Source organism: Rhinatrema bivittatum, chromosome 6 (genome assembly GCF_901001135.1).
Source record: "Rhinatrema bivittatum chromosome 6, aRhiBiv1.1, whole genome shotgun sequence".
In the NCBI taxonomy this organism is placed as follows: domain Eukaryota; kingdom Metazoa; phylum Chordata; class Amphibia; order Gymnophiona; family Rhinatrematidae; genus Rhinatrema; species Rhinatrema bivittatum.
The window spans coordinates 183697171-183717232 of record NC_042620.1 but is presented as its reverse complement, the minus strand read 5'-3'; the positions used below and the strand labels follow the sequence as shown (position 1 = coordinate 183717232).

At 44.4% G+C, this 20062-nt stretch overlaps 1 protein-coding gene across 5 annotated transcripts in view; it reads right to left on the bottom strand.

Moving 5' to 3' along the window:
- KIAA2012 (KIAA2012 ortholog) overlaps positions 1 to 20062 on the bottom strand; it is a 389440-nt gene that overhangs the window by 33554 nt on the left and 335824 nt on the right. For all 5 annotated transcript variants that reach the window (XM_029606277.1, XM_029606281.1, XM_029606279.1 and 2 more), the window contains 4 exons: positions 18298 to 18478; positions 12498 to 12639; positions 10846 to 11249; positions 7630 to 7832 (listed from right to left, as the gene is read on the bottom strand). In XM_029606277.1, coding sequence (XP_029462137.1) covers positions 7630 to 7832; positions 10846 to 11249; positions 12498 to 12639; positions 18298 to 18478 — 930 coding nt within the window. The remainder of the gene's footprint in view (positions 1 to 7629; positions 7833 to 10845; positions 11250 to 12497; positions 12640 to 18297; positions 18479 to 20062) is intronic.

Below are 20062 nucleotides of genomic sequence, written 5' to 3'. Positions count from 1 at the left end.
TCAAACAGCTTCCTGCCGGTCTGCTGTTCCCGGGGTGCCGTCGACCTTTGCAGTAAGATGCACCCCGCAGCACCCCGGGAACAGCAGATTGGCAGGGAGCTGTATGAACTGGAGGGGCCTCCGTAGCGCATACAGTTCAAACAGCTGATATTTGACCTGCGCCTTTTGCCTTGCTTCGCAGTAAGATGCACCCTGGGAACAGCAGACCAGCAGGGAGCTGAAGCTCTGCCGGCAGAAGACAATACATGGTATCAAAGTTAGTACAGGCCATTTCCTTCTCATTTGTTTAGATATATTAGAAAATCATTTGTTCCCTGTACGTACCCAGATCAGTCCAGACTGTGGGTTATATTCCCACTAGCCGTTAAGCCCGTTAAAACGGGTGAGATTCCATCGGTCAGACCGGCAAGGTTAGAGCCGCTCTGTTCTCCACAACTTCCCTTTTACCTTCCATCCTCTCTCACCTCATCTAAAACCCCTTCCCTCTCCCAGCCCTCTTCCACTCTTTTTTCTCTTCTCCAGAACTTCTTACCCTTCCCACTTGTTCAGTCATATCCTCTTCCCTTCCCCTCTCACCTTCCCTTTCCTTCCCCTTCTCCCCTCTCCCCTCTCCCTCCTCCACTCCCTTTTTCTCTACTCCACTTTACCCTTCCCACTTACATCCTCTTCCTTCCATCCCTTCTCATCTTCCCTTTCCTTCCCCTCCCACCTCCTCCACAACCCTGTCCCTCTCCCTCAGCCCTCCTCCACTCCCTCTTCTTCTCTCAGGCCCGCCTGACACTTAGATACCGCCGATGCTGCTCCATAGGAGGTCTCCGGGGGTCTCTCTCTCGCGCATGCGCCTCTCCACCGGGCTCGTTGCTGGCCCGCCCGACACTCGGTGATGAGGCGCGCGAGAGAGAGACTCCCGGCGACCTTCCATTTCTGTATCTGTGCCACCGCTGCTTCTCCCCGTGCGAAAGAGAGAGAGACCCCCCCGGAGACCTCCTGTGCTGCCGCCGCTTCTTCTCCCTGCGCGAAAGAGAGAGAGACCCCCCCCCGGAGACCTCCTGTGCTGCCGCCACTGCTCCTCCTCGCCTTTTCCAAGACAGCCGTCCGCTGGGCTCCCCTCTGACCGACGTGCTCTCGCGCATGCGCGGTAGAGCTGCTCTCTACTGCGCATTTGCGGCACGTTGGTCCAAGCCCATTTATAAGGTAGATTCCAGCAGATGGAGGCAGAAGAAAAAAACTTGTGAGGTGCTCGGAATTACCATGAGCACCCTCTGCATCCCATCAGTATTCTTCTGTCTCCAGCAGATGAAGGTTGTTGATCCTGCGGTTCCCACCTAAATTGCTATTCTTTTTCAGGGAAAGTTAGAATATTATTTTCCTTTTTTCTTTCCCTCTCTCTCTCTTTTCCTTTGAATGGATCAAGTTTAAAAAAAACAAAACAAAAAACTCAAGTTTTCTCAGAACAGCATTAGGCTTAGTTGGCCTCTCAGTTTAATTTTGTCTGCCTTACAGCTTGCATCTGTATCTGGCTTGAGAATAGTTTCTTTTTCTCAGGTAGGTGTTTGTTTTTTCTTTTACTTTGCTCCGTTCCTGGCTCTTAGGGGTGCAAGTTGATGGTCCATCCGCTCCCCCTACTAAAATTCCGGCTCACCTGAGAGGCGCCATTCCTCGGGGCTGGTAAGGCTGAGAGGCGACATTCCTCAGTTACTTAAAAAAAAACAAAAAAAAAAACGAAACGCTGAAACTATTATTTGGGCCAGTGTAATTTTTAAAGGGAAATTTTATTTACCTCAGTTTTCTTTTCGCGGCTGACTGAAACTGTTTCGGGGTTTTTTTCCTGTCAGCTGTTCTTCCCCCATGCCGCATGGGACACGATGCTCCGCCTGCGGGGAGGCCGGATCACGGTTCTCCCACGAAAGAATTTGTTCAGCTTGCCTCCCCGGTTCTTCGAGGGCAGAAAGTCATTTAATTATGCCTCCTTTATCTTATCTGACCTTGGGGGGGTCGGCCCCGTTCTCGCCGAATGCGGGAACGGCGGCCATTTTGAACTCAGATGCGACTGTTTCAGCGCATCCACAGGGCAATCCCGGTGCCGTTTTTTCTCTGCCTCCACCAGTTTTAAATCCTATGGACCCCCCCGGAAGATCTCTCAGCTTCGGGGATGGATTTAGGGAACAGTTTCTTTGTTCCCCCCCAGCGGGGGCCCATCCTCCCCCTGCCTTTTCAGCGGATTTCATTCTCTTAATGCATAATGCTTACCTAGCACATATGTTTCAGCAGGACAGTGTTCCTCCTGGACCACCCCCCCTAAGGTGAGCAGATTTGATGAGTCCCAGGATGCTTCAGGGACCCCGGCTGGTTCTACTCGGGTTAGAATAGTTCCCCCTCCAATAATGCCAGACCCAGCTCCGGTTGACCCGGATCCAGACCAGGATGCTTATGCGGACCCAGATGTGGCGGGATCCAGCATGCCAGTGGAAGGAGATGATCCCAGGGTCTTGCGTCTTTTTAAAAGAGATGAGTTGGAATCCCTTATTCTCCATGTGCTTTCTGAGTTGGATATAGAAGCACCTCAGGACCCCCCAGGTACCAATTCAGGGGCGTCAAAAGGGGATCCTGTCCTAGCGGGACTACGTCTCCCAGCGAAAACTATCCCATTTCATCCCATGTTACTTCAGCTGCTCTCCAGGCTGTGGGATTCCCCTGACTCAAGCCTTCGAGTGGGAAAAGCCATGGATAAGTTATATCCTCTCCCGGACGAATTCCTAGAGCTTCTCAAAGTTCTGAAGGTAGATGCATCGGTGTCAGCGGTCACTAAGAGGACCACCATCCCGGTGATGGGAGGGACAGCTTTGTGCGACTTGCAGGACCGAAAGTTGGAAGTGTACCTTAAAACAATTTTTGAGGTCTCTGCTTTAGGGGTCAGAGCAGTGGTCTGCAGTTCCCTTATGCAAACAGCAGGTCTGAGATGGGTGCAGCAGTTGCTCGGTACCCAGGAACTGCCGTCGGCAGAAGCGCAACAAGCTGAACACCTGGAGGCGGTGATTGCTTATTCGGCAGACGTGCTTTATGATCTCTTGAGGGTCCTGGCCAGGTCGATGGTGTCAGTAGTTTTGGCTAGGCGTCTCCTCTGGCTCCGTAACTGGTCAGCAGACTCTTCCTCCAAGTCGCAGCTGGGTTCTCTCCCTTTCAAGGGTAAGTTGTTGTTTGGAGAAGATTTGGAGCAAATTATCAAATCCCTTGAGGAAAATAAAGTTCACAGGCTGCCAGAAGACCGTCCAAGGAATTTTCAGACATACAACTCTTCTACAGTTCGGTTCAGAGGACAGCGGCGTTTTTCACAGTCAAGACCTTTTTCGCAGCGCCCTCCATCCACCAGGTCTCAATCATGGTCGCAGTCCTTTCATGGCCGTAGACCCCCTTGTGGGGGTTTCTCCCATGGAGCAGCTTCCAAATCATCCCAATGAAGGGTCGCCGACCCACTCCTCGACACCCAGAGTGGGGGGGGGGGGGGGGGGGTGTTGTCTCTCCCTGTTTTACGAGGAGTGGGTCAAAATCACGTCGGATCAGTGGGTCCTGGATATTCTAAAGCACAGTTACGCTTCAGAGTTTGCTCACCCCTTAAGAGACAGGTTTCTGTTTTCTCCTTGTGGACCTTTGAGGAAGCAGCTAATTGTGCAACAGACACTCAATAGACGACTCGACCTTGGAGCAATCCTCCCGTACCGTCGAAGGTGCAAGGCGCAGGCCACTATTCCGTCTACTTCGTAGTTCCAAAGAAGGACTCTGCTTTCCAACCCATTTTAGATCTCAAAACAGTCAACTGCGCCCTAAAGATTCCGCATTTTTGGATGGAAACACTACGCTCAGTAATAGCGGCAGTACGCAGCAGAGAGTTCCTAGCATCCTTGGACTTCACAGAGGCTTACCTCCACATTCCCATTCTCAAGGATCATCAGAGGTTTCTCCGCTTCAAGATTCTGGGACAGCATTATCAATTTCAAACCCTGCCTTTCGGTCTAGCAACAGCTCTCTGCACTTTCACCAAAGTAATGGTAGTGGTGGCAGCGGCTCTACGGAAGGATGGTGTCTTAGTTCATCTCTACCTGGACGACTGGCTCATTCGGGCGAAGTCCAAGGAGCAGTGCAAGCAGTCAATCGACAAGGTTTTGACTCTCTTGACCTCTCTCGGATGGGTAGTCAACTTTGCCAAAAGCAGTCTTACACCGTCACAAACACTGAATTTCTTGGGAGCTCATTTCAACACCAATGTAGGCAAGGTTTTCTTGCACCAGGATCGGGCGCTCAATATCATTTCTCAAATACAACGTTTTCAGCGCCTGACACTTCCCACGGCGTGGGATTATCTTCAAGTGCTGAGTTCCATGGCCTCCACCATAGACTTGGTTCCCTGGGCTTTTGCGCATATGCATCCTTTGCAGCGGGCATTGCTCTCCCACTGGAAGCCGGTGTCTCAGGAGTTCCAAGCTCCTTTACCGCTCCCGGATCCGGTCAAGGACAGTCTGAGCTGGTGGCTCTCTCTGGATCATTTGCTCAGCAGAGTGGACTGCAGTGGGTGATCGTTACCACGGATGCCAGTTTTTCAGGCTGGGGAGCGGTGTGTCAAAGACAGGCAGCGCAAGGCTACTGGTCATCGGTGCAAGTGACATGGCCGATCAATCGGCTGGAGACCCAAGCGGTCTGCCTGGCCCTGAAACGGTTTCTCCTCTTGATGCGCGGCAAGGCGGTGCGACTCCTATCCGATAATGAAGCCACAGTAGCATACATCAATCGGCAAGGGGGAACCAAGAGTCATCATGTCTCTCGGGAGATGGACATGCTCATGACTTGGGCGGAACATCACCTCATCTGACTGGCGGCTTCTCATATAGCGGGAATAGACAATGTACAAGCAGATTTCTTAAGCCGGCAAAGGTTGGATCCCGAAGAGTGGGAGTTATCCGAAGAGGCAAAGTCACTTCTGGTCCGGAGGTCGGGGTCTCCTCATCTCGACCTGATGGCCACACTAAAGAATGCAAAAGCGCTCCAATTCTTCAGCCGCAGAAGAGAGCACGGGACGAAAGGAGTAGACGCTCTGGTTCTGCCTTGGCCTCATGACGTTCTGCTTTATGTGTTTCCTCCATGGCCTCTAGTGGGAAAGGTCCTATGGAGGATAGAACTTCACAATGGAGCAGTGATTCTGGTGGCCCCAGAGTGGCCATGGAGGCCATGGTTCGCGGACCTGGTCAATCTAGCAGTAGACAGTCCGCTTTGACTGGGTCACCTTCCCCAGCTTCTCCGACAAGGTCCCGTATTTTTCGATCAGGTCGATCGCTTCTGTCTTGCAGCCTGGTTTTTGAGAGGAGACGGCTGAGGAAGAGAGGCTATCCAGAAGAAGTCATATCTACTCTATTACGGGCCAGGAAAACTTCCACTTCCATTTCTTATGTTTGAATATGGAAAGTTTTCGAGTTCTGGTGTGAGTCCAGAGGGATTTCTTCTCACCAGGCATCTGTGGCTCAGATTCTCTCTTTTCTGCAGAATGGGCTAAGCAAGGGTTTGGCTTACAATTCTCTTCGTGTTCAGGTAGCAGCCCTTAGTTCTATTGTGGGACCCATGAATGGGACCCCTCTGTCTTCTCATCCAGACATTACCCGTTTTTTGAAAGGAGTAAAGCATTTCAAACCTCCGGTCCCTTAAGTTGTATCCTTCGTGGAATCTTAATCTGGTTTTACGTGCTTTGTGTAATCCTCCATTTGAGCCGCTGAATAATTCTTCGCTCAAGGATTTAACTCTAAAGATGGTATTCCTAGTCTCTATTTCTTCTGCTCGCAGAATATTGGAATTTCAAGCTTTGTCTTGTAGGGAACCCTATTTGTGTTTTACAGATTCAGGGGTCTCCCTAACCACGGTTCCATCTTTCCCCCCGAAAGTGGTATCCTCTTTCCACCTCAATCAGTCAGTGGAACTACCAGCTTTTCAGGAAGAAGTTTCTACGGAGCTACGTTAAGCGAGCTCTCCTTTGTTACCTGGAGGTCACTAATGAGTTTCGTCTTTCAGACCATTTGTTTGCTCTCTGGAGTGGCCCCAAGAAAGGACACCAGGCCTCGAAGACCACTATTGCTCGCTGGTTGAAGGAAGCAATTGTTGCTGCTTATATAGGTTCAGGGAAACGCCCTCCGGACGGAGTGAAAGCTCATTCTCTTCATTCTCAGGCGACTTCCTGGGCGGAAAGTCAGGCTGTGTCTCCTCAAGAAATTTGCAGAGTGGCGACATGGAAGTCACTGCATACCTTTGCGCATCATTATCATTTAAATCTTAGACCACCGGGTTTGGGTTCGTTTGGCGACCAGATCATTTGAGCAGGGCTATCTAGGGCCCACCCTATTTAGGGAAGCTTTGGTACATCCCACAGTCTGGACTGATCCAGGTACGTACAGGGAAATGAAAATTATTTCTTACCTGCTAATTTTCGTTCCTGTAGTACCATGGATCAGTCTAGACGCCCACCCGCTCTTTTTTGTTAGCAGATTTCTGGTTCAATATCTTGCTTTTTCAGTTCAGTTAACCTGCTCATCGGTGGTATAACAAGGTTTCAAATTTTCTCGAAGTCTTCCGGATTTGCATTTGCAAGTTTTGGACTACAGACACTATATGCTTTAATGGCAACTTGTATATAGTTCCCTATTTGGTTGGGAGTTTTTTGCTTGATCCATTCATCAGTTAGTTCTGAGTTTTTTGTTCTGCTTTGATATTCTTAATACTGATGGGAAGCAGAGGGTGCTCATGGGTAATTCCGAGCGCCTCACAAGTTTTTTTCTTCTGCCTCCATCTGCTGGAATGGGGATATAACCCACAGTCTGGACTGATCCGTGGTACTACAGGAACGAAAATTAGCAGGTAAGAAATAATTTTCATAAATGCGCCACCATACTGATTGGGCTGAGTTGGGAGGAGGAGGAAGGGGATGGTGTGCGAGAGGGAGAGACGCTACATTCGCTCCAGGGGGAGCTCCATACAGAGCCCGTCATGGGGGACAGAATTTTTTTTTTCTTATTTTCCTCCTCTAAATCCTAGGTGCGTCCTATGGTCAGAGGCGTCTTATGGAGCGCAAAATAAGGTATGTATCTGTAATAAAGTTAGGTTATCAGTAAAATTGTGGCAGATTGTCTGTAAAAATAAACATTTTCATGAGTTGGCAACCATAGTGGTGACTGAAATCTGAGCATGAATTTTAGTTTTTTAGTTCAAGTGAATATCACAGCATCACCATGCTCAGATGCCTTTTTCTTCTCAATTTAAGGTGAAAAGATCAGTAGAGCAATTCTGCATGCTGGAAAAGGGACAATAAGGTCATGCAAGCTGTACTAAAGTTGCTTGGTAGCTGACTAGTCTCAAACTGTACATAGAGAGGGTTTACCAGACTTTTCTGATATAAGCAAGGATGTGGTTATATATATCGAATTTGGGTGAACTGAACTCCCAGTTAATACGTTTCTCATAAAAAATATCTGGTTTTAATATATCATAACTTGGAAAGGTAAGCACGGCCATGAAGCATCATCATGTTCTTCATTTTGGTGTCTGTTTTAGTTCTTGTATTCCCCCACCCCCAAGATTCTTTGTCTTCTTACAAACCTGATCTCCTCTGCTCTCCTCTTTTGTTCTTCCTCCAGTTCTTCCTTAAGTTTTGCCATCCGAGCCAGCTCCTGCTGCTCCTGCTGCTCCTTCTCTTGTCTCTCCCTCCTCTTCCTCTCCACCTCCATCCGGCGTTTCTCTGCTAACTCTATTCGCATTCTGTCCCGCAATGACATCTCTTGCTGTCTGGTTCCAGGGACAAGCTACACAAATGGTGGGTGAGATTGGTAAATAAATGAAATTTGATGTCTAGCTATCTGCAAGTGACTTCTGAGAGAAGCACCCATTGTAATACTGCTTTATCTACTGCTGCTGCTATTGATTATTTACATAGCACTAGAAGACATATGCCATGCTGTACAGTCATATATAAGAAATGGTCCCTGCTCCGCGGAGCTTACCATCTGGTCTGTTATCACTGAGCTTTATGCAAGGAGCTCCTCTGGACCTTTCACAATGTAGAGAGGGAGGCAGGGCTGGCAGCTTTTCACTACTAATAAAGTTTTAGGTTGCCCTGCAGTAACTATAATTTCTGTTACCTCAGCAGTCACTCAAATGTAGACATTCTCCTCAGCTCATCAGACCTTCACCTTGTGGTGGATTTATCTTGTATCTTAACCACTGCAGCAGATTTGCTTTGCTTTTGATTTTACCTCCAACATAACTTTCTGTGCGTGGCTCATTCTGTGAAGAACCCAACCAGTATTTATTAGAACAGTTAGCATTAGAAGATTGGGAGGCTTGGGAGAACCCTCAGATGTTAATTAGGGGGTTTAATTAACTTCACTGTGCCATTTATTTACTGCCAAAACATTTGTAAGTGTCTTCAGAGCAAAGAGGAAAAAGGCATTTGACATGTAGAAATGTTTATTAGTTCATTTTCAATTGGTATTTTGTACTATTTTGACTTTCAAGCTAAAATATATAGAATATATTCATATACGAGAATTAAAAATGAAAAAAAAATCCAAATCCGTATTTGGGATTTTTTTTTTAATTCTCGTATATGAATATATTCTATATATTTTAGCTTGAAAGTCAAAATACTACAAAATACCAATTGAAAATGAACTAATAAACATTTCTACATGTCAACGGGTAGATGTGAATCGGTTATTTACTCTTTCGGATAATAGAAAGACTAGGGGGCACTCCATGAAGTTAGCATGTGGTGTTGTGGGAGTCTCAGTTTAGTGGACCCTTGGGCCGACCTGCTGGAGACTGGGAATAGCTGGTCAATGTCTCTAATGAATAGCAGGCTGGGAGGCAGATGTTCAGGCGGGACGTAGATGCTCTTCACCCTGGAAGCTGGTACTCCCCCGGGAGGATCCCGTAGGAGCCCAACTGCTGGGACTTAGGTGGCTTCACCCTTGGAAGCCGAAGCCCCCCGGGAGGAGCCCGTAGGTGCCTGGCCGACTTAGGCGGGTCATGGATCAGGACTGGAAACTGGAAACAGACTAGGACAGTAGCAATACTGTAACTGGGTACGGGTTCTGGAACCAGGCAAGAACTGTAGCAAGACTCGGGTACTGGAACCAGGCAAGAACTGAAGCAGGTAAACAGGAACCTAGAAGGTACTGTAGCAGGAACAGAGCGACAAAGCCAAGTGAGTCACTCCGGGGCACAGCGCAACAGGAAACCGGGAAGCTGACCCGTTGCAAGGCAAGGACTGGATGGCTGCGACCGGCTTATCAAGGCCGCGGCGTCTGACGTCAGGAACTGGGCGGAGTCACCACTGGTGGGAAACGGGCTAGAAAGGCGCCCAAGTGGCGCGCGCGCCTAGGAGCAGGGCATCCTCAGGCACCTTCGCGGCGGCGCAGCCCCAAAGGGGACGCCGCCAAACAGGCCGCAAGCCAGGGCTCCGGAGGCGGGAGCAGGTCCGGGAACAAGGAGGTAAGGGCCTGGTCGCGGTGCTCGTGGCCAGGACCGCAACATGTGGCACATTTAAAACTAATCGGAGAAAGTTCTTTTTCACTCAACGCACAATTAAACTCTGGAATTTGTTGCCAGAGGATGTGGTTAGTGCAGTTAGTGTAGCCGTGTTTAAAAAAGGATTGGATAAGTTCTTGGAGGAGAAGTCCATTACCTGCTATTAATTAAGTTGACTTGGAAAATAGCCACTGCTATTACTAGCAACAGTAACATGAGATATACTTAGTTTTTGGGTACTTGCCAGGTTCTTATGGCCTGGATTGGCCACTGTTGGAAACAGGATGCTGGGCTTGATGGACCCATGGTCTGACCCAGTATGGCATGTTCTTATGTTCTTATGTTCCTCTTTGCTCTGGAGGCACTTACAAATGTTTTGGCAGTAAATAAATGGCACAGTGAAGTTAATTAAACCCCCCATAATTAACATCTGAGGGTTCTCCCATGCCTCCCAATCTTCTAATGCTAACTGTTCTAATAAAAGCCCTTTGTACATGGACCCAACTCTCCTTTTTGTGTGGAGAATGCCTGTTTTGCTCTGATATAGCACACTGATGGCAAGCAGGCACCAATACAATGTAACTGTTGTGTTCTTAAGGCAATGAGGGCTTTTTTTTACAAGAGAAGTAAAAAAGATCTGTTTCTATCATAAGCATAAGATCAACAACCCAGCCAGTATAAGAAATGCCAGACATTTTGAAAGTGTTAAGTGGACAAAGTCTTGCAAGATTTAAGCATGGGTTTCCAGGGAGGACTTGGTAAAACGCGAGGTACAAGTAGTGGCAACAGATGTAGTATCTCACCTCCTAAGGACTGAGGGAAAATTGGGGAGCAAGAGGAATAATTTGCATCAGAAGCAAATAAATTGAGGGAGGTGTCAACACATTAATGATTTCTTGAAAGGTGCAGGTGTCCTGGCTTTGGTGGTGAAGGGTGAATGGTAAATTTCAAAACATGTCAGCAAAATTAAAGACTACCTGCAACAAGGTTGTTGTCTCCTAACTAATACCTATTCATTTTGTATATAAATATAGTAAAATCATTACAGCAATTATCTGTGAACCTGGAAATCCTAATTCAGCTCTCAATCTACCACTCAGTGTTTTATCTAGAGCAAGTCGCTTAACCTTCTTGCACTTAGACAACAACTATAAAATCTCTGGGGAATGGAACGTGTGAATTATCCTACACAACAGTGTGCACAGTGATTGTGCTAGCCACATAAAAAGTGAAAATGTATCACTGCACTTATACTCTATCCTAGAGACAGTGCATTTCAGTTCTTACCTGGGAACTCCCACTGTCAGCAAAGTTTTCAGATGCAGAGCCAAGTGTCACAGTTAATGGTGGGATACATACTGGCTTCTCCTTGACAAGAGCTACATCAGGCTTATGAAGATTCTCAATAGGAAGCTGATCACGTTCAAAATCACATTCAAAGTCCTCATCAGGATGAAGATGTTTAGAAACAGAGAGAGATGAGGTGGCATTTCTGTCTGAAGGGTTTGTCGTGCTTCTCTGCTCCAGCTCCCCAACAGCTGCCAAGCTGTTTCCATCTATTTTACCTCCTTTCATTTCTTTGCTGACTTCCTCTGCTGATTCTTGGACTGTCTCTTGGCTTAAAATCCTTGCAGATTTCTTTTTAGAGTTAAAGTCTTCTTTTTCTACAGACTGTTTTTCTTTTGGCTTTCCTGTGAAAACACAGGACTAAAGGTTACCAAATAATACACTATATATTATCCCAACTAACTTTGGTGAAAATTTATTGGAGCATATCGCAGTTATTGTAAATGCAAACTTTCAGAAGATTTTGCGCAATCTCATTCTTTTACTTGAGAGGATTATAACAATTTCCAATCAATATCAGATCAATATAGTGATGTCTGCAGATATGGATGTAGGTAACATGCTAATTTGTTACCATGGGTCCATTTTCAGCTACTATCCAGCTAACATAACAGGCTCACTTTTCAAAACGCGATGGGCTGTTATCGCGAGCATTAGGGCTTTATCGCTTGCGATAAGGCCCTAACACATGCGATTGCGACCTCATCGCGACAATAAAATTTAAATGAGGGAAAGGGGAGGAGTTTGGACAGGGTTTAAAAAATGTTGGGCCTGGTTGCACTGCAGGCGATAATTTAACACATTATCGCTGGCAGCAGCGCCGGAAATAACTACACCTTTTGCAGGAGTGCTATGGGGGCGCGATAGTGTGCACCATGGCCACAACCACAGTGGGCAAAAATGGACTGCTGCGATGCGACCGGGTGCACACTATTGCTCCCCTGCCCCTTTTCTGGTCGTGGAGGTTGCACTAATTCTTAAAGGGAAAGTAGGAGCATAATTTCCCTAGGAAAATTGCCAAAAAAGGAGAAAATACCCGCAGAGATACGCACCGCTTTTTACTGCGGATTCATTTTCCACATGCAGTAGAAAATACAAAATTATGCATGTTCTTGCCTCCCCTTGATCTAACCCCACCGCTGATCCTCTCCTACTTTTTCCGTATGTAAAGGCAGTCATGTTGTTAATCCCCGTGAGTACTTTCCATCCATATACAGGGTGGGCAATTTTTTTTAAAAAGCCCTATTACCCAGGTAAATGTGTGTCTACTGAAAATTGCCCTCTGTATGTTCCTATCATATCCCTTTCCCCTTCTTCCTTCAGTGATTACATTTGAGTGTGCTGAGCTTTTCTTTCTAGGATTTGTGTTGCAGGCCCTGTATCATTTTACAAGCCCATGAGGGCTGAAAACGGCCTCCCCTTCAGCATCCCACAAACCCATCTTAGCCAGAGAAGTGGGAATTGAGAACTGGACTTGGTTCTCCTGTATTGGCACTGAACAGCATAGCCGCCAGGTTCATCAGGGTTCACTTGTTGTTTTAAACATTGCTTCCAAATTGTCCGCCAACAGAAAGCTATTTGTCTTTTCTTACCTACAACAAACACTTCCTTGCCTTGGCGGTGCTGGTTCTTATTATTGCTCTTGCTTGGGAGTTTTGATATTGGTTCTAGCTTTGCTGCTGCCCCTCTCTTTTGCTGCCCTCTTCTGCCTCTGTCTTTTGATATGCCCGTCTTCTGCAAGGTTGAAATGAAAGTGACATTTGTTTTCAATAAGAAAGAAGATTTAACCTTCAACCATTTACTCTTCCTGGCAGCCAAAGCAACGACCTTCAGTCTGTACTGCGTGTTGTTTAAAAGCATTGTTTATTTATTTATTTATTTATTATAACCTTGTATCCGCCTTTTTGAGGAAGAGATTCACCTAAGGTTATATAAATTGGGTATAGCCAAATTAAATTAAAGCGCTACAGCAATAATAATATAATACAATGATAGCTCGGTGAAACAATCAGCTCATAAAATACTCAGGAGAGAATGTTCAGAAGCATATTATATATGTGTAAAATACTGTTGTATACATGCATACAGGCCTTTTGAAGAGTACCTCAGATGTTGTGTGTGGAAGCAATTTCATATATACTTTTAGGCGTACTTGAAGAACGCATTCTCATGAGTGGAGTTAAGGTTGGATAAATCATTTACACATTCAGAGATCCATATTTAGTCACTGGCCGAATTGCAAACTTTTCTAGTTAACTTTGGGGGGGGGGGGGGTGGATATTCTGTAGTGCAGCCTCACTATTGAATATAACTGGCTGTCTTAAAGACAGAGAGATGATTTTATCCAGCTAACTGTAGGACACCTTTTTGGCACGACCAGAGTATCTGTTAACTCTGAATTTCGAAGTTGGCTGGATAATTTATCTGGCAAAACTCCTCCCAGAAATGCCCCTAGAATACCCTTAACTTATCCGGCTAAATTTTAGCCAGATAAGTACCCAAAATATTAAAAAGATGGCATTTAGCTGGATAACTAAATGCCTCTGAATATGGACCTCATACTTTCTAAAATCAAAAGAATGTGAGTTAATGTATGCTTGAGCCTTTACACCTGCTCCCATGCAGGCATAGTTGTGCATGTGTAGGCCATGCAAATGTTCGTGCGTTCCCGCTAATTTTCAAAGTGGATTTATGTGTGTAAGTCTGCTTTGAAAATTATGACTAAAGTACACAGGGACTTCAGCCCTAAGCGCTATATTATAAAATTCAGCTTTCAGTGTCAGCACAGCAGAAATAAATACACGTCAGCGCATTGAAAAGACAATATAATAGTATAAAACTCACATTGTCAGCACAGCATACATTAAAAACATCAGCATGTGCATATAAAGTGGAAGTAGGACATATATATAGAACAGAGTACAACTAATGAGTAATTTGCAGTTGGATAAGGGTGTCTTCAGCTGATCTCAGTCAGGGTGCGTGAGGCTAACAAGTTGCATTATCCATTAAAGTCCTAATTTAAAATCCAGGCTTTCACCTGCTTCCTGAAGTGGAGGGAGCCTTGAGTTAGGCACAGCTTTTCTGTGCATGCGTTCTAGTGGGTGGGGGTTGCTCCGGAGGAGGCTTGCTGGCAGGTGTCTGATTCATGATTTCCCTTGGTGAAAGTATAATTAGACATGAGGGAGAGCCTGGCTGTGCATTTCAGCTGTTGATCCAGGTAAAATGAACATCCAGGCATCTTTCAGTATCTGTCCCAGATACATTCTGTGGCAAATCCGCAGGACTGCTTTGGACTGGGAAAATATACTAAAACTGCAAGTTATTAAAATTGAAGGGCCTGTCAAAAATGTCGAGGTGAAATGGGCCACTTTCCCCCTGCCTCAGACAAAATTTAAAAAAGCACTGGGGCAGCTTTCTCCCAAAGCCAAAACTTTCACTCAGAGCTGACCCTGGACTCTAGAACACTCACCATAAAAGGGGCTCCATCCTCAATAAGTAAGTAAATAGAAATAATGTATTTCTTATTCTGCTTACACCCTGGGCAGTTGATGGATTGAAGAAGGTGTCCTGGGCAAGGTAAGACAATGCCAAAATGGGGAGGGGAGAGAAAGAGTGTAGAGAAAGAGAGAGAGATTGATGGTAACAAGGTGGGAGAATGAGATAGAGACAGACAGACAGACTGGTAGGGATTAGCCAGAGGTTAAGAACACTTGTAGCCACTGCTCCTCTATTCCCCCAGTGAAGATGGATGGATGAAGAGGTAGATATAATTGGCATCTCTGAGACCTGGGCGAAGGAGGATAACCAATGGGACACTGTTATATACCAGGGTACAAATTATATCAAAATGATAGGATGGATCAAAGTGATGGAAGAGTGGCACTCTATGTTAAAGAGCGCATTGAGTCAAAACAGGATAAAAGATCTGCAGGAAACAAAATGCAATATCTATGTTTTACAGTCAAAAGATATGGATATATCCAGATCTCACTAGAAATACTCATTATGCCGTAAGAAATCTTTAGCTATGCGTAATGAAATGGTTGCTAAAGGGGGGCATTTCTTGCTACATTACCCTTGTAAGTGTTTCTTGAAAATTCAAAATGCCAGTTATATATTTTTCAAACCATCTCAGCTTCGCACTTTTCTAGATTCTCATACTTAATGAAGCAATGCAAAGTAGGAATTTGGCTATATCTCTCAGCTGTGCTTTTTACAGTTTGCCTAGAAAATTTCACTTTATTTTCTCTTGTGTCCTCCTCTATTTCTTTAGATTAAGGGGAATGCTATATAAATAAGATTGTCAAAGAGATGATTGCATTACCTTCTATGGAAAAAAAATCTATTTTTTGCCTATTTCTAAAGGCTCAGGGGGTAATGTTGTGGCAGAAATTCCCTCTAATTTAACAAATTTTCTGGAAAATTCAGAAAAAGGGAATGTGATCAGCAGGTCTACTTTGTTGGTGACCTTCGTTTTCTCGCAGGATCAGAACAATATCTATCGGTTATTTTTTCGTCATAAGAACGCTCTTTTTAAGGGTCAAAAAATGTGGATGCTCCCAGATGTCTCAAGAGCTACACAGGAATGTAGATAAATTCTTGGCAATGAGATCCGAAGTCCTTTCTCTAGGGGCCACCTTTATAGCGCATTTTCCTTGTAAATGTGTGGTAACTTTGGACTCTTCCTGTTATTTCTTTCTTGATCCTTCTTAGCTGCAGAATTTTTTGGATTCTAAAAGTAATTCTTTGACCTCTGTTCCTTCTATTTAATGTGGATTTGTAATGTTTAGGTAGTGCCCAGCTTGATTGCTTCTGCTATTAATTGCATCAGTAGCATGGGATCTTCTTAGTGTTTGGGTAATTTCCAGGTTCTTGTGGCCTGGTTTGGCCTCTGTTGGAAACAGGATGCTGGGCTTGATGGACCCTTGGTCTGACCCAGCATGGCAATTTCTTATGTTCTTATATCATTGCAAAACTGGGAGACTGGGCAAGCAAATGGGAAATGAAATTTAATGTGGACAAGTGCAAAGTGATCCACTTAGGGAACCTACATAATGCAAGGTTCCATATTAGGAGTCACCACTCAGGAAAAAGATCTAGGTGTCATCATTGAAAATAAGCATTGTGCTCATCTAGGTGTCATCACTGAAATGTGCTCAGTGTGCAGCAGCAGCCAAGAAAGCAAATAAAATGCTATGGATTATTAGGAAAGGAATAGAAAATAAAATAGAGAATATCATAATGCCTCTTTTTCGCTCCATGGTACGACCTTATCTTGAGAATTGTGTACAGTTCTGGTCACCACATCTCAAGAAAGATATAGCAGAATCAGAAAATGTACCGAGAGGGGTGACCAAAATGATAAAGGGAATGGGAACAATTCCCTTATAAGGAAAGGCTAAAGAGGTTAGGACTCTTCAGCTTGGGGAGATATGATAGACGTCTATAAAATAATGAGTGGAATGGAATGAGTAGATGTTAATCAGTTATTTATTGTTTCAAAAAGTACAAAGACCAGGGGACACACTACTAAGTAATATATTTAAAACTAAGAGAAAATATATTTTTACTCAATGCATAATTAAGCTCTCTAATTCTCTGCTAGAGGATGTGGTAAAAGCTTTTAGTGTAGCTGCATTTAAAAAAGGTTTGAATAAGTTCCTGGAGGAAAAGTCTATTAACCATTATTAAGGTAGAGTTGCAGAAATCCACTGCTTATTCTTGAAATAAACAGCTTGGAATCTATCAGCACCTTGGGATCCTGCCAGTTATTTGTGACCTGGCTTGGCTACTGTTGGAAACAGGATACTGGGCTTGATGAACCTTTTGTCTGACCCATTATGGCAAGTCTTATGTTCTTATGACATTATAAAATATTGTATTAAACCACCGCTTGATTGTCACATTGGTTTTCTTGATCTTCTACATGAGATAATCCATCTTAGGCTTATCTAAGGGGTTAGGCATTTGGAGTGGGAAGCTTTGAAAGTACTATGGTGAAGATACAGAAGAGGAAATAGGTCAGGTCCACACTCTACAACACTCTCTCTACTGGTAGTCCCCAGCCTAGTAAAGTTTAACTACAGCCCCCTGTGTTTTAGAAGCAGGCAGAAACAGTGCCACCCACTGGCCAAGAAGCAGTGCCCATCGTTACAACACCACAGGTACATAACATTTTATACTACAGAACTATGTTAGAGGAGAGCAAAGAAAGATGCTAAAAGGAGAGAGAGGAAAGAAAGGGATATGTTGGAGACATTCAAATACCTCAAAGGTATAAATAATGCATAAGAGGCATTTTTTAGTAGAAAGGAAGTGACAGAATAAGAGGTCCTGAGAAGAAGCTCAAAGAGAGTAGATTCAAGAGTATCATTAAAAAGTATGTATTTATTTGGATTTATTACCCACCTTTCTGAACAAAGAATTCACCCAAGATGGGGTACAATATATTAGAAAGCATTCATAGCAATAGTAATAATACAACCAATTTTTTTTCACAGAAAGGGTGGTGAATGTATGGAACAGCCTTTCCCTGCAGGTGGTGAAGGCAAATACATAACCAGAATTCAAGAAAACCTGAGACTGTTGCAGAGGATCCTTCGTTGTGAGAAAGTGAAGATAAAGCTGAAAATCAAATGAGTGTATTGTATTGCAAAAGGAAAGGAAATTGCCAGATTAGATGGTTCTTACAGTCCTAATCTGGCATCAAATTCTATGTTTCTGTATTTAGAGTCAGAGCTAGATTTAAGTTGGATGCACCCCTTGGCAACAGGGATATTGTTTTCTCCTCTTGCCCCTGCCCAAATTCTCCTCCTCAGGGCATCTCCATTCACCTCTGTCACAGTTCCATTTGTCCTTTCTAGCTGTGCTGCCCCACTGCAGGCATTTGAGATATTCAACCTGGGGCCTTCTGCAATTGTTGTGCATTGACAGGCCCTTCGGCACTCTATAGTTACCAGTTACCATGCAAACCAGTGCGCGGTGTGGGGCACCATGGGGCCTGTTGGTGCGAGATGTCTGCAGGAGGTCCCGCACTGAATTTTCTATCTCAAGTTGTTGCTGTAGCTGCGGGGCTGTGCTGCTGGAGAGAACAAGGAAAGCCTTGGCGGCAGGCCTGAATGTAAACATGGCAATGGAAATGACGTTGCGGCACCTATAAAAATTTGGCACTACTGGTAGCTGCCTACATTGCCTATATCTAAATCGAGGCTTGTTTAGAGTGCTATAGTTTAACACTGTATACTCTCAGCGAGCCCTTCAATATAGCTGATTGTAACATGTACAGTCAGTAAGTGTGAAAGGTTCATTTCTTGTATACATTCTGAGTGGAGAAAGGAGCTGGAGGTCAGCAGGAAGAATTCTGCCTTATGATATTTTTTTCATACTTACAGTACTCTGGCTGGTGACTTGTTTATTGAGCTCCTTCTGCAGGGCTGCCTCCTTCTCCTTCTGCACTGCCTTAGACATTGGCTGCTTTTCAGCTTGGTTCCTCTGTACCCCATCGCTTTTCCCCAGCGGTAGTCTATCACTGGCTGGGCCTGCAGCCTGGCTACTAGAGCCAGTTTCCACACTGTGGATAAATAACTAGAGGTCAGGAGAAATCTCTGAGCTCCAAGGACTGAAGAGACACTTCTTTCCTTCCATGAAGACAACTGTGAGGTTAATAATGAAGACTGGAGATGTTCATTTCTTCCTGCATAACTCATTTTAATTTAAAGATGTGAAGTACTCTGTGCTGATGCTGCATCAGCCAGAAGCTTTCGGAAAGAAAATGAATAAAGCCAACATTCTGATGTGTTAGATGTGTGCCTGGCTGTCCACTAGAGGGGACTACATCCATATTTAAGGCAGCTTGCATTAGCAAATAAATGTATTAGAAAATACATTTGGTCCTGGAGAAAACTGGATTCTTTACAGATTGCGTTATCTCTCAGTCAACCAGCATAAAATTATTCAAAGAAAATACTGTCAAAAGGTCCTATACAACATCATCTTTGGTTAATTTTTCTATTGATGCAATAAAAGATGCTATAATCTGCAGAGACTCCCAAATTAATTTGGCAGTAAATACAAACAAAATAATTAAGATCCTTTTTTTCTGTCCTAATTTAAATCTAATTTCAGAAGAAATACCATTTTAAAGCTTTTGCAAGCTCCTTACCTACCCTTATAAAATTAGGAAAACTAAGCACAAGTGTGGCTGATCCTTTGCAGAACCCCAAGCAGATGTCACCCTGATACATGGAAAACACTGACACAGCAAGGGCAACCGAGGAGTGGAGACAGGGAAAGAGATACCTAAACCCGGACGATGTGGCTATGAGATAAAGGGGAATATCTTTAAAAAAAAAAATAAAAATAAAAATGTAAAGGATAATTTTCAAAAACATTTTCACTCACAAAGAGGTGCATTTTGGCATGGTAAATTCAATTGCATCAGTAAAAGAAACAAAGTTAGACTACCAATAAAAATCAGGACGACTGTCAGTAAAACATATTTACACGAGATGGCAATCCAACGCACTTAAACTGACCTTTTTTTTTTTTTTTTAAATGCCTTCCCTAAATATGGCTTTCAGTTGCATGTAGGGGAGGCATTCCTGGGGGCATCTTTTGAGTGGGTTTGGAAAACAGTGTGCCCACATTGTCTTTTGAAGTCTACATGTGCTATTTTCGGAAAATAATTCTACCCGCATGAGATTTGCGGGACAGTGTGGCCTTTCACCTGAGGCAAATTTCAAACCAAAAGCGTGTGCAGGCTTTCCTTTTGCACACTAGTGCAAAGACCACAGGTAAAAGTACTCACAGACTTTACCCCAATGTGAATAGTTTGAAAATTCCTCTCCCACCAAAAAAAAAGGATAAAACATACAACAATAAAATAAGGCAACACTGGGAAAGAAGAACAAATGAGGAAATAGTAAAATAATGACAAAAGCAAATGAATATTTTAGGAATCTAGCTCGTACCATGGGCATTAAAACTCCATACTGCAAGTATCTTGCTCCACCGAGGAAGACAATTTGTGTTTCTAGCTGTGGGTGACAAAGTACATTCCTCTGAACTGCCAACAGGGATGCCAACTCATGAAAATATACTCTACAGTCTTCCAGATTTTTACTGACAACCTAACTTTTACTGACAGGCTTTTCCC